We start from the raw sequence: 14705 nt of genomic DNA, 5'->3' as shown, positions 1-14705 counted from the left end.
TTTGTTTACAGCCCCCAATAGTGCCCGAACCGAGCGTCATGTGTCTATCTGCTGCTTCGCGCTCGCGCGCGTTCAGTTGCCACTCGCATTGCCATTGGTTTTCGTTGTTGTAGGAACTTTCTGCTGGGCACCTTCTTCTAGCTTCTCAAACACCCATCCGCCCTGGCCATCAAACTGCAGGATATGGGTGTGGAATTTCCTGTAAGACGATGAAGAGAAGAAAGTTGAAAGCTATTGAGGAAAAGCCCTGGCTCTAACTCAAGGATCAAGCGACACTCACCACAGCGTAGGACGATGAGTGATGGTCAGAAGCGTAATGTCCATGGATTTGGCCGTTTCGTAGATGCAGCTTTCCACATCGATCGACACGGCACTGGTGCACTCGTCCAGCAAGGCGTATTTTGGTCTGGAAGGAAGAAAGCAGTCCTTTATTACTTGAAGAAATGAACGGCAAATCTCGTGATCCCTTACCTATGGTAGAACAAGCGAGCAATGGCCATGCGCTGCTTTTCGCCACCGGAAAGTGTATCCTTCCAATCGCGTATTTCATCGAAGCTATCCCTACGGAGTGGAGAAACGAAGAGAACGGTGTTAACGAATAAAAGAACGAGCTCCCCCCGCCCCATACCTGTCAACGATATGCTCCAGGGAAACCATACGCATGATTTCGCGCAGCTGAAACAATGTGATCTTTTTCGCCTCCATGTCCTTGCGCGTATCGGGATAGATGACCTGATCGAGCAGCGTACCGCAGGACATGTACGGTCGCTGCGGAATGTAGAACATGCTCGGTTTGCCCTCGAACGCTCGCGGAATCCGCAACGTGCCACCGTAAATAGGCCAGAGACCGCTCAGGATGCGGAACAGGCTCGACTTGCCACACCCATTCGGACCCGTGATGAGCAGATGCATTCCGGGCGCGATCGTGAGACTTATGCTCGGCACAACGATGTCACAGTTTGGTGTCACCACCGGGACCTTCTCCAGCGAGATGGTGCTATCGTTCGGATCGTCCGAAAACACGATACGTCCCTTGGCGATCGGTTGACCATCGCGGAACTCCAGAATACCGTCCAGATTGCGATCCTCGGTGTAAAGGGTCGTTTTGCGATAGATTCCACGGTTCACCTCGTCAAACACCTCGAACATACCGGCCACACGGCTCGTGTAGCCGGCCAGTGCGACGATTTCCTTGTACGATGACATCAGGCGCTCGATCGCGTCCGCTCCGCTCAGCAGCAGATTGCGGGCCGTCGTAAAGTACTGCGTCCGTTCGCTGACACCCTGTTCGTCCGATTTGATTAGATTGGTGTGCTCCGGTGTGGTTGGTCCATTGGCCCCACCGACCGTAAGGATGGGAAGCGACACCATCACCATGCCCGTGCCCGACCACACGTACTTCATGAAGAACTGCTCGAGCATAATGAACCACAGCTTCTGTGTGAAGATCGAGTTCATCTGCGTGACCAGCCGGGAATATGCTTCCTGTAGCTGCGAGTGTTCCACCTACAAAAGGAAGAGGACGCATTAGTTGGAGCGATGCACACGTGACTGCTAAAGAGACGCACCTTATGGCCCCCGTAGAACGCAATCTCTTCGGCGTTGGTGATGATCTTCGAGTGTACGTGGCGCAGATAGCCCGTCCGGTTAGCTTCCTCGGCCACCAGCTGGCCAAACTTGGGCGACACTATCCGCAGAATGTGGGCAGTCGTTCCGATTACCACGGTGGCGAGGGCCGGTCCCATCACAATGTTGGCCTTCATTCGCCGGGACGAGCGGGCCATTGCGATGCCGATCAGCAGCAGATCGAAGCACGGTTTCGTTAGCGAACTGTACAGATGGGCCACCGAGCTCGAGAAGGTCGAAATATCGTCCGTCAACCGGTGGTCCGCGTTCTCTATCCGTCCGTCCAGGTTCGATACCTTATAGTACGTCTCGTTCTTGAAGTACATCTCGTACGCATGGCTCACCAGCCGGGTTCTGTGTGGCAAAGAGAGGAAACATAATAAATCATTAGCTGTGGATTCGCAGCAACATAAAGATATCGCGATCGACTGCGAATGCGTGAAGGAAGGAAAAGTTATGAATCAATTAACCGATTAACGTCTTGACCCTCGAGCGCATGCAGTTTTTCGAAGGCTTTCAAGCCTTCAAGTTGCCGAAAAAAACCAGTTCCCTGATCTCGCACCAAATGTCAAGCGACGTCACCGTCAGCGACGCCTGTTTTAGGCGACACTATGATGGCGCACGCATGGGACGGAGGAGGAAATTATATGGCACCCACTACCGGTCGGCCGTCTAACGCAGATCGGATACACAGCTTCTAGTTGCTTCCAATCCACTGACCTCAACGGCCAGCGCTTGGAAAGCATATCTTTGCGATCGAGCACCCGCTAGCAAATGACGCAGATCTGGCAGCCTTCGATGGAAAGATTCGACCTAAAGCCATCAGGCCTGCGACGCTTGCGGCACCACTTTATCCGTGCAGCATCAGTCCGTGGGTCTGGGAAGTCCCTCCGCTCCGATCGAAGACCGGATAGAAGAAGATGAAAGGTTGGACGAGCCACAAGCGCCACTCTCTAGTGTCCGTGCCTTGAAAATGATGTGCGACCATAACATTTCTATGAATTCTGGTTTTTCGCGCCCTCCGTAGATCCGCGCTCGGATCGCCAAGCAAGGTGAACGGGATTCACCCTAGATCGATGTACGCTCGGTTCGTGGCAGTGCTTTCGCAACTTTGGTTACCAGAACTGCGCTGCGACAGCAGCGGGTTTGCCGTTCCGATGGCTAAAGAATGCAGAAGACCTTGCTGCGAGAACGTTGCACGGCAGCCTTTTCGGTTGCTTTTAGGGTTGCATGGTGGGCTTGCTGTGGTCTAAAGCTGGCTAGAGGAACCAGTAACGACGACGACGGGTACCGATCGATCGCGGTCTATCGCAAGAGGCCGTTTGCTAAATCGAGCGCCAAACTTGTCCCACGTTCTTGTGGTTGGCCAACAAGTTTTGCCATTTCTAAGCACAGCACAGCGGAACCACGGAACAGCATGCGGCCCTTCGAATGTTGCAATGTTTGCTCGGTTTGTCACGTTTTATGCCAACCAGCTATCCTCTCCGTGGATCGGATTGGTGGTCTGTCGAAGCACGAAAGGCTTCGAAGAAGGATTGCAGCTGTGGCCAATTGTGCAATGGGGTGGCCAAGGTGGCCGAGGCGGAATACAACCAGTTCGCAGTTGTCCGGAAGGTCTGAAAGGCCGCAGAAAGCCTGAAGCATTCACTTCTGCTCAAAACCGGCACTAAATTCCATTCTGGCGCTCTGGTGCTGGTGGTGGTGGTGGTGCATAAATGCAACATAAATCTTCCCCTGGATCAAACCATCGAAAAGCATCATAAATTCGATTAATGTTATCAATAAATTTAAACCGTAAACTTCGCAGGTGGTAGCACATCAACAAAAACAATACCTCATCAGGCCCCTAATCTGGCTCCCTCACCTTTGATCACTGCGCAAAGTCCATTGGCTTTGGGTTTTTAATGGTTTGTGATCTGAAAATAACACGGCCTTTATCGACACGTAATAGTCGCTTAAGCTCAGCGCGCCACGAGAGCACGAGCCGAGCAGCTGAACCACCCCACCGACGGAGAAGCAAAAGTTCTTATCGTAATCTCAGAGCGTAGATTGCAGCGCAGAGGTCACCGAGAAACAAACAGAAGCGCTAATGCGCCCATCGCGTAATCGATGTGAAATTGCTGGTTCATCGTGGAGCAGTACCTCAAAGTCCGCGATTCTATCGGCGGTACAGCACGCTTCATGGTTGTTCCCGGTCGCGGAACACGTTTTGTGACGTCAGCCAGCGCTGTATACACACAATGAGATACGAGATTATCTGGCTTATTGTTAAGGCGCAGGGCCACGATAGCAACTTTACGCTTAGAACTGTTTAAAAGAGGGAAATAAAATAACTAAAGTTACTTGAAATAATGATGCTAATGTGGCCATGCATCTTGTATTTGTGCCAGATTGTCTGGAAAGAAAGGCCCCTTGAGCTTGAATGTTTCAGGCGATCTTTGTGTGAATTTCAAATATCGGCAGACTATATTTTTTTCGGAGCATAATTAAAACTCAGAATAATAAAATGGCAAGGATGGTAAGAGAAAAATGAGCGAAATGACATTTCTCATTGAATTTTACACTCTGGATTTCCAGTTTTTCAGAATCTGACCTAAATCTCATATTGTGACCACAGGAAGGGAGATTAGCTGCTCATGCTATCCTCGCAGTATACTGGCAAATGCAGAGTTTTCCAGCAAAAAAAAAAACAATCACCCCAGACTTTCTCTTACCACTTTGCGCTCCGCCATAAAAAGGCAAAAAACTGGGCGGAAGCTGAAAAAAAAACATTCAAATGACTTTTTGCGGTGTAAAAACCAAACAAATGATCGTCACCGTTCCACGCGTGGCCCCAGTTGAACGCCTTCGCTAGCCTTTCTCTAACCGCGAAGCAGCCAATTGCTCTCATTACCGCACCGGTGCGCCCGGTTGTTGGCCACAGTTTGTTACTCTCGAGGGCGGTTACGTCAGGTCCGATGGTTTGATAGCCTCTGCCATCGCACCCGCTAGTCGTTCGCATCCCGCACACATACCGAAGGTGCACTTAAGTGCGAATGTGGACACCGCTCCGCACGCGGTTAATGAGTTTTCCTTAAACGCCCCACAAAGTCTCCATCCCCTCCCCGCCCGTCGTACTTACCGGAACGCCAGGGCCAGCTTGTTCTCCAGGTAGCGGATCATTGAGTTGATGAAGGTGGCCGGGATCGCGATGCCGAACCACTTGAGCAGCATCAGCACAAAGTTCCGCACGTCCTTGCGCACGATAAACTTCACGATCGCACCCTCCATTGAGGCGACGTAGATGCTGAGAAAGGTACGCGACACCAGGCAAAGCGTATGCACCGCCAACAGGCCAGACTCCTCGCACAGGAAACGCGGCACCATGATGGCAATCAGTTGCCGGAGTTGCACGAGAAAGGCCAGATTGAGACCGGGCTGGTCGCGCTTCCGTTTCTTCGCATTTCGCTTCTCGATGATGATCTGTTCCTTCTTCGCCTCCGGGTCTTCCGGTGGCCGCTTGGCGGTGGGCAGGTTGTTGTTTTCATTGCGACCAGTAGGGGAGTTGCACTTGTCACTGGCGGTGGGTGCGAGCTTGGCCCGTACGACCGGATACGTGAGCCGGAGGCAGTACAGTGCGATCGCACCGGAGATCAGCCCTTTGGAGACGAGCTCGCGCGAATAACCGAAGCCCTCGAGCGTGTCGAAGGACTTCTTCGCAAACTTCGATATAATGGTCGGCATTTCGTCGATTCGTCGTTGTGGTTTTGCAGCGGAACACAGCGTCCTGATGGCATGCAGCTCCGGGCACCGCACCACATTCGACAATCACTTAACCGTCGTACCGCGGTACCGGTATCCGGACACGCCGCTCCGTCCACTCACACACTCGGGCACACAGACGCACACGCACTATTGATGTTGCTTGATAACGATCGACACACGGAGCATTCAGCTCAACCCATCATCTGCCGAGGAGAACGAAGGCAACGAACGTAAGAGAATGGAGTTCCGGCAAAGTTCGCTGCTGTTGTTGTTGTCTTGTACGTCGCGGAATGCCAGAAAGCACTGGATCGTGGAGTGGATCATCGTACACGAAATCCAGTTAGCTTTGATCATGACCAGGAGAAGGAAGCAAGACCGGAGGCGCACGGAGTACTGAATACCAGGTATCCCCGTCCCCTGACAGTGACAGACACACGGTGCAAGGTCGTCACCGAAATGTGTTCCGAATTGTATTGCTCGCGACGCCAATTCCAGTTTCACGCCGGTATCTCGGATCGGACCCTCCGGTATCTGATCCTCCTACCCATTCCCGGGTGTGCATGTGTGTCTGTGTGTTCCTGCTTACGCTCCCATGACGCTGGACCACCGAATTCACATGCCCTTGGCACAGTTTCGGCCACCTCGCGCGTTCGCGAAGAAGTCCAGCAGCATAGAACATCACCATTGGGGGAAGGTATAGTGTCTTTGTGTGCACCACGATCACCACGACGACCACCAGTTGCTCAGTCCTTGAGTTGAGGCGAGTGCACTTGAATCGTTGCGTCTGCAAGTACCCTTCCCTGGGTACAGGGCCACAGCAGAACCGTTCACCGGGAGTTCGTTTAGTTTTTCTTTGCGGACCCAAAAGAAAGCCCGTCGCTGGACATTACCGACACTGGGACACCGTAATTCAAGGATTAATGGTGACCGTGGAACAATCAACGATCGATCACTCACGCACACTCAAACACTCTGCAGATTGCAGGAGAGAAAGGCTTTCCGATACCGGTCTCTGATCCAGGTGTACTGAAGGGACCCTAGTGTGCCCGTCCACCGTCCAGCCAACGGTACAAACGTGACGATCGCACGTTGTGGACATTGTGTGTTGGGGATCGAGCGATAAGGGACCGCGATCGTGACGGCGTTGTCGGCGAGGAAGGAAAAGACAACAAACAAAGACGACATTGTCACTTCCAAAAGCGCTGCCGGTTGACTTCTGGTTTGGATGCCTTGGCCGGTATCGCGGAAGCATGCCAAGCGGCTCGACGAAGCGCACGTCAAACCGGCATCGGCCGTTTTGTCGGGTGGAGGAGATGGCCTCCGAGTGACGCGAACCCGTCGCGTTGCCATTTGGCGAGAGGCCGCGACACCACCTCCACCTCCAAGGGGACAAATGAGCGTTCGCTTCTTGCTCCTCGTCGTCAGGGGCCAGGCTGCTGGTGGTGGTGGTGCGCCGGCAGCGGCTACCTTTGTTTGTTGCCTTCTTTACGCTCCACTGCCCACATACGCCGCATCAGCAGCAGCAGCAACAACAACAACAGTCCCGTACAATGGCGGCTCTCTGTGTGTCAGTCGGTTGATGGTGCCAAGCCAAGCCAACTCCAAGCTTATGCAAATGGATGGCTGGCTGGCTGGGGCTGGGTGGTTGTGTGTAAGCATAGCGATGGCCCTGGATGGCGGTGCTGCATGATGGCCAACAACAATGGTGCATCGGTACAATACAAGCTGTACCGAGCTGAGTGCGCATGCCCACTGGCAGCGGCAGCATTGGGGAATACACTCATGACATGGCTCAATCTCTCCGCTCGTTGAGCTGTTTTATGTTGTTGCCGGAGCACAATCGCGACACACGATCCGATGACGAGCAGGTTACGTTATGATCCGTAACAAAAGCAACTAAAAAGCGAAAGCAGTTGTTACACTTGAACCATTCAAGCGGTTCATCATCACGAGAAGTAGTCTGGAGTAACGACGAATACAATCTCTTTTTGTGCACTATTCATCGATCGGTCAGTACGCTTTGGAAGATCCGGTGCACTTCAAACCGCCCTGGAGGAAAGATGCTGCTAGATGAACCGTGCCCAAGGGATCATGATCAAGTGTTCCTGTTCGTGCCGCGAGAGCCTAGAGAGGTCAAATACCTCGTGCTGGCTGCACTCCTCGACCTTTACTGGAGCCTATCGGAAGAGTATAGAGTTCCCTCAGAACACGTTACACAACCGGTTGCGACGCGACGAAGAAAGAGAAGAAATTCACTGTCTAGGTCGTCCACCGGAAAGGTCCGGTTTTTTTTCCTCTCTCAGATCCACCACTCGCTTGCAAACAATTAGCCCCGCACGAGAGTGCTTCTCATCTTAAACAATGACCTCTGCTCCTCTTGGGGCAGTTGGTGAGTCGCGAGTATGCGCCCCGGTAAATCGTGCCAGTTTGCGCACCACAACACCAATGACCCCAAAAAAGGTGAGGACTTCACTTGATCGATCGTATGTCATGGCTGGTCATGGTGAACCGGGCAGTTATCGGTTTAGTTGTTACCCAGTCCAGTGGAGATGCTTGCGTTGGTAAAGATCGTATGGCGTGATCGATGTCGATGGACGATGACCCTGGGACCACAGCTCGTGAGCCACGCCCTAGGTACTGTGCATGAAATGGGGCCAGACTGATAAGCCAATAATTACACGATCCAAGTGCCTAGGCGGCCATGGCGGTAGCAGCTGCTAGGGAGCGAGTCTCGTGTGCCAACGCGACAACAATCAAGGCGCCTATTTCCGCGTGGGGCGTGATAAGGAGTTTTGTTAAGGGTTGCTTGCTCCGTTGCGTTGCGTCATCTTTGTGTTGGTGTGGAGACCTTTTCCTTCCAACTAACTGAAGTCGCTCGAAGAGGAAGAAGGAGGATCTTTGTCCACAATCAGGCGAGGTAGTTCTAGAATTTGATGGCTGATAATGTGACCCACTTCTGACAGCTCATCGGAATCATAATCAGACAGTAACAGAGGTTGAGCTGAAGCCATTCGATTCGATTAGGCAAACAGCTTGGTCAATATTGACCATCGTACATCACGTCGTTCGCGTGATGACATGCACAGTCCGACCAATATCGAATTCAATTATTCGCGCTTGTGACCGACGAGTGCTTAGCGTTAAGATCTGAGAGCGCCTAACAATTCGAATACATTGTAAGGGACTTTATCGCCTGATCGTGAAGCTGTATAGACCCCTGTCTGTCACTCTTTCGATAGCCTCGCGTCACGACAATCAAACGCTAAAAGCATATTTCCCCATCGATCGATCGACAGTACCGTGATTTGCCTTTATTGTACCTAATTGATTTACGCCCCAGCCACCATTGACCCCGTGGACTGTCGGTACGGGTTAGGGGCCTCGCCAACAAACACAAACACAACGATCTCTAGTCGAAGGTCTATCTCACACCTTACCAGAGACTATGGGGAGCTTCGTGATTTCTCCCGTTGTTTCGCACCACAATTAAATGCAAATCGACTCCTCCTTCTTCTCAAGGGCTCCGCAAACTCAACTTCCTGGGACTGGTCCCCATACTAGGGCTTCAGCCAGCCCGTCAGACAATTTCCGAACATAACAATTACTACCAGCCCATGCCGCGAGTAGTGTCTTAGAATCGTCGTCGTGACGATCACGATCACCTTCACCCACCTCGCAGCATCGCGAGGCACAGTCCTCCGTCCATGCGCTGCCGTAACCTTCAACCTCAGTCGGTGCTCGCTGCCAGTGCTGCCGTCATATGTCGACCGTCCGCCTGCCAAACTAACCCACTAACTAATGGTAATGGCCGCCGGCGGCAGCGTCACCGGCGTTGCGTTAATTATTTTTTTTGGGGAGAGCCATTTCGACGCAAATTGTGTCTTTCGACGCCGAGCTTCCAGCACAATCGATGGTGCGCGAGTGGCGCGAGACGAGGCGTTCAAGGTTCGGCGCAATTAGAAACTTTCCACTCAATGCACGGCGAGCCACGTGAGCCAAAGCGATTAGCCTTGCCGCGATCCTTTTTCAATTGCTCCATCTTGCAGCAAAACACGCGGTTGGAGATGGCTTCTCGCCACTTCACCGGCACCGTGGTACTGGAGCCCGTTTGCATTGACCACCGCTAACCTTTCGATGGAAACGAGCCACCAGTGCCACTTATGACGACGATGGCGATGGTGGTGACTGTAGTGGCGGCATCATCGTCCTCATCGCCGTCATCTGGTACAGCTTATCGCTCATTAGGTCGGCCGTGTTTCTCCGTCAGGTTTTATTGCTTTTTATATATTTGCCAGCCCTTACTCCGGGGCTCAACCGAACGACCGCAGACGCTAAGTACCTGGTGTTATTCAACAATCCAGACGTACATTTATTCACGCGAATACGTGGCGATTAACTGCTTTACCACCATTTACTGGCCGGTCCCAGTAAGGGATTAGTACGCAGGTGTATTCTCCGATAACAGACTATCACCTTTTCGCGCTGGAACTGGCTTTGTTTTTTGCGTAAACCTCGCGTTCTGTTCGATTGATAAAGCGCACGATCATCAAGCGACCTTTGGTCCTGCCGGGAACACGCGTGATCCGATTGCTGCTTGGGTTCTGCTTCTTGTTCGAGAATATTTCCGAAGCGCTTCGCTGGATGAGCCACACTCTAACCTTGGGCTGAGGAGCCTGTTGGGCCTGCCTACTCCAGCACCACTAGTGCCATGTTGCGCAAGACATTAACCACGAGTACTGCTGCTGGTGCTGCTGTGGTGCTGTGGCTATTGCACAGAGCCCAAGCGAGAGAGAGGAAGCTTGCCAAAGGCCATCATCCATTACACAGCACCACACACAGGCTGTACACCAGCGCAAACGATCGTTTGTTAGCCGTTAGCCGTTAGGCGACCATGCGGCTAGTGGAGCTACTCGAGAAAGACAGAGAAGGGGGGAGCCAGGTAAATGGTAAATATCATTACACATGTTTCGCAATCGACACCTCCAACGGTGGTGGTAGGGCTGCAGCACCACATGTTGGTGCTACACAATGTCTACAAAACCGAAAGACTGAATGGCTGCAGGCGATCTCCTGCTGCTTAGGTTTGGTTGATTTAACCACAACAACCGGGAGGGAGCTCTAAGGGTGTTGCTGCGGCTGCGACAATCTAATTCTGCATCGACTGTTGGTGAGTCAGAAAGGTAGTAGGCTGATGCCACTGAATATCGAGAGCTGCACGATCGTGACATTATGCAGTCCACCACATTGTCCTGAGAGCATAGTTTTCAAGCGATTTTTGTGGTTTCATCGATTCCCTTACGTTTTGTAGCATCATCAGCGAGACTTTGCTCACAAATACCGTGCTCAGACAGATGATCTGTGATTTCAGCTGGACAGAGTAGCCATATTTAGGCATCCTGTCTAGTCTACTCATCGTTCTCAACGTTTCTCGTCTCAACAAACAAAAACTCAAGCACAACGTTTGGCTTCTTACAAACTCGTTTTCGGTCAACTCGAGTGTTCGGTAGCGCAGAGAATTGCGGCAAGACTGTTTTGCACCAAGTAGCCATTGCCCTAGTAACGGCCGCGATCATGCAGCAACAAACAAACAGGAGTAAACCAGTTATCCCTGGTTCGGTGGCCCGTGCGCTCCAAGCGCACCAAACCAAAACAAGAAACAAATGCAACCGGAGTTGGTGGAGAAACGCACGGTGCAGAAAGAATGTTCCCGGCCTGGCCTGGAGGGTTACGGTCCACCACCAGCCGTCAGCGCACCTTTTTGGTCGTGTTTTACTCTCAATATTGTGCCACATTCACGACTTTTGCGGGCTTTCACTTCTCATGCTTCACGGAGCGCGCACTCCATTCTTGGCGCATCACATTCTTGTGCGACCAATCGCACAATGGCTGCATGTGCAGCAGCACCACACAAAGCACAGTTCGAAAATGGGAACACACGCACAAACACACGCGCACACACTATTTGAGCAGCTGGAAATGCGTCATCCGCGCGATAGGAAACCAGAACGTGCGAACAGACTGGCGGGAGAATCGAGATAAGCAAGCACAACGGTCAGCACAACGGGGAGCTACTTTGTACAGCTGTTGGCAACTGCGCTCCTGGCTTCCTGGCTTCCTGGCACTTTCTTCGATCACGGCACACACGTACACGCGCACGCGTCCGCAGACACTTTGGTGCATCCACAACAAAGAGACACAACAAACGGCGAACTACCGACGACGAGAGTGCACTGAGCGAGAGTGCAAGCGACAGTCTCCACAGCTGACCATCAAGTCAGCCGTCAGGACGAAGCGAAGGGGTGGCGCACGTGTGCGTGACCAGGCGCCCCCACCTCAATTCCTCCCCTCATCCCATCACAAGATGCACACAAATCGTTCGCCAACCTTCCGGCCGCCTACTATAATCGTCGTCGTCGTCGTCGTCGTCGTCGTCGTAGAAAACTCGATGCTCGATTCTCGACTGAATCAACAACGCCGCGGCCTACTTGTTTGTGCTGTGGCGGTGGCTGCTGCACTGAAATGGTATGTATGTTGGCTTTCGCGTTTCGCCCTCGAACGCATGCACCCCCCCCCCCCCCCCCCCTTCATGTCAATTGCGTGTAATTGTGACCGTACCGGTGGTGGTAGTACTGGTACTCAGTGTATGGCGTCAACATCAACACAACCAGCAGGCAGCTGGAGCAGCAGCAGCAGCGGCGGCGGCCGATCCACAAAACGGACGAAGCACGCACGGTGGCGGAACGAAGCACGCACGATGGACCGATGGCCGAGGAGAACAAGGATGGAATGAGCAAGCAGAGCGAGTACCACTGCGGGAAGGGAGATAATAATGTTCGTCGTGTTGTGTACCGAGCACGTTCGCGTTGTGGTCGTCGTCGTCGTCGTCGCTGGTAGTGAGTCAGTACCAGATGCTGGAAGGCCCCCGGGGGGAGCCAGGTAATTGTGGGTTCCTGATGCTCCTCCTCAACTTCTCAACCCGCTCTTTCTTGCGCTCCGAGGGAGATCCAAAGAAGGAGCAATTTGTGAACGTGCATTCGCCCGGACCAGCGTGGCTGGCCAGATACACAAAACAAACGCGTGCTTGTGTGTGAACTGATGGGTACGCACGCGCGCTCGCACCCGAGAAAGAGAGAGAGATTGTGGTTGCGTACCGTGGATATACACGCATCCGCGGACTGCCGCCAGCCGATTTGCTGTGGGAAGGAACGGCCACCGTTTGTTGGAGCGATCGATGATGTGCGCCTGTGACACTGTGCCGTGTTGTTGTTACCACGGGAAGAGCACAAGCATGGCGGACGCCGCACTGTCGCACCTTTTATGTTAAGCGGTTAAGCGGCATAACCTTGGGAGTATGCTTCACGGGATTCCATTGGCACTATTACCACGCACAGCTGATTACTCCCCCAAAAGTCCTGTCCCGTAATGGAGCACTAATTAGATTTGTATGTTTTACATCACACGGATCACTCTCGAGTCTGGTGAGTCTGCGAAGCTGCTGGTCGACTGGCTGCGAAATTAGAGAAACAAACAGAACCGACACCGGTTCCCGCACCTCCGGCAGCTGGCGCCATTCGGCGAACACTATTTTTAGCGCCCGACCAAGCCGTTCGCTTACTACTAGAGTTCGCACACTATCGTAGCTCGTAGATGCTGCTGCCGCTGCTGTTCGTGGTGCTGCTGCCGGATGCATTCTGCGCAATCGCACTTTGTATCGTCGGAGGCTAGCGAGAACGACGAGGCGAGTGAGTCTCCCTCCGGGGGCGGTTGGCGGAACGCGCCGTTCACCGCCAGCATCAACACAGAGAAAACCGGCCGGCACACATGGTACGCTTCGCGAAATGTTGCGCAAATGTTGCTCCCGCACCAAAGAACGCTGCGGACAACCGTAGAGCGGTAGCGAGAGCGAATCATATAAACATGCTGCGATGCTTATGCTGCGGACGCTGCCGATCAGCAACATCGGAGAAGATCGCTTTGTGAGAGAGAAGAACAGGGTGTTTGCTTTGGGAGGGGCTGGTGAGTTGGTGGCTAGTTTTGTTGTTATTGTCGTCATGAGAGAACCGCGTGTGATCGGTTCCACCCAGAGGTTCACTTTTTGTAATTTACTGCATCAATTTTTCTTTCGATTTAAATACCTTCTATAAATGAAATACATTTTTTATTGAGCACGAGATATATTTTTAGAAACTCTTAAAAAATAATCCAGAAAAATTAACCACAATACAGCGATTCCATCGTTTTATGCTTTTGAATGTTTTATCAGAAGTAAGCCGCTGAGAGTTGTTCACATTGGTTATAAGAAAACCATAAAGAAATGAAATATTAATGCTAGAGCTAGTGATGGTAATCTTGGATTTCTATTAAGTCACATTCTTTACAAATCCTTGAATCATCAATAAGCTGCATCCTGGCCTGACAATAATTTGCATCCACAGAAACAACACGTGGTCAACCTTGGGTGATACGATGTATCAGCTCTTGCAGGACAGGATCTCGTCATGTTTCCTGAAGAATCAACGATGACATGAAGATCTGTTTTGAAAACTGAAAGTCGACAATCTGCTCGTACTGGTTTGCGCCGTACTGTTTGAAGAGAATCTGTGGTGCAGCTTAATTCTAAAAGCAGAAAAGGCTCATATTCAGATTGAGCATATTTACTCAATCATGTAAGTAATAAGGTGCTAAAATATCTCTTGAACTTTTTAAGTAATTCGAAATATAAAATCAAGCGAATACATGTTTGCCTTTTTCTTATCATTTGTACACAAGACTGCACACAAAAAGCTAGTATTGCGTGAAAGGCGAAATAAGCTTTTTTGTTTTATGCTCTTCATAAAGCTCATGCTAGCGCTTGCGTGCAAGCGCAGCACAAGTTTAAGCACTCAACAACATAATGCACATAACAATGCACAATCATGATTTACTTTGGTTTTTTAGTTTGTATTGAACAATTGATCGAAAAGTACTTGTGAATTATAAATAATATTGTTGCGAACCATTTTCCAAAAAACAAAAAAACCTAGCTGAAAGATATCCGGCGGAAAAATCCCATACAAAAATGCCCGACTAATTCCTGTTTTACATAAATCTACCAATTGTGCAAAGCGATCCTGGTGGAACCATTCCCTTTCAAATTGATGTTCAAAACCAATTAAATGCGTTCTCCGCGGTTAAATTTTCAGCCAAAGTCATCAATTGTGTTATTTTAGAAACCACTCTGGAACTAAAAAAGCGACTCTCACACGATCTTCGCGAATTATCCTGCGCATTTCGAACGGGATTGTTGAGGTCATCAAGGTCACGAGGGTTTGGACGAACTCCGTGCAATTGAATAA

General features: G+C 51.4%; 1 protein-coding gene across 8 annotated transcripts in view; it reads right to left on the bottom strand.

The window, feature by feature from the left end:
* The window catches only part of LOC126573678 (ATP-binding cassette sub-family D member), a 13394-nt gene extending 437 nt beyond the window's left edge, over positions 1-12957 (bottom strand). The window contains exons 1-7 of one of the 8 annotated variants that reach the window (XM_050233751.1): positions 12824-12957; positions 4748-5573; positions 1569-1980; positions 629-1506; positions 472-561; positions 281-406; positions 1-199 (exon numbers count right to left, since the gene is read on the bottom strand). The exon at positions 1-199 is cut by the window's left edge and continues 437 nt beyond it. In XM_050233751.1, the coding sequence (XP_050089708.1) occupies positions 73-199; positions 281-406; positions 472-561; positions 629-1506; positions 1569-1980; positions 4748-5349 (2235 nt within the window). In that variant the 5' untranslated portion in view covers positions 5350-5573; positions 12824-12957 and the 3' untranslated portion in view covers positions 1-72. Of the gene's footprint in view, positions 200-280; positions 407-471; positions 562-628; positions 1507-1568; positions 1981-4747; positions 5574-11124; positions 11250-11442; positions 11563-11754; positions 11881-11985; positions 12280-12521; positions 12658-12682 lie in introns of those variants that run through there. The other 7 variants (XM_050233746.1, XM_050233754.1, XM_050233750.1 and 4 more) reach the window with 7 other exon arrangements.
* Between the last annotated feature and the right edge of the window lie 1748 nt (positions 12958-14705).

This window comes from Anopheles aquasalis, chromosome 2 (genome assembly GCF_943734665.1).
Source record: "Anopheles aquasalis chromosome 2, idAnoAquaMG_Q_19, whole genome shotgun sequence".
Taxonomy (NCBI): Eukaryota; Metazoa; Arthropoda; class Insecta; order Diptera; family Culicidae; genus Anopheles; species Anopheles aquasalis.
The sequence above is the reverse complement of the archived record's forward strand: the minus strand, read 5'-3'. Positions and strand labels throughout refer to the sequence as shown.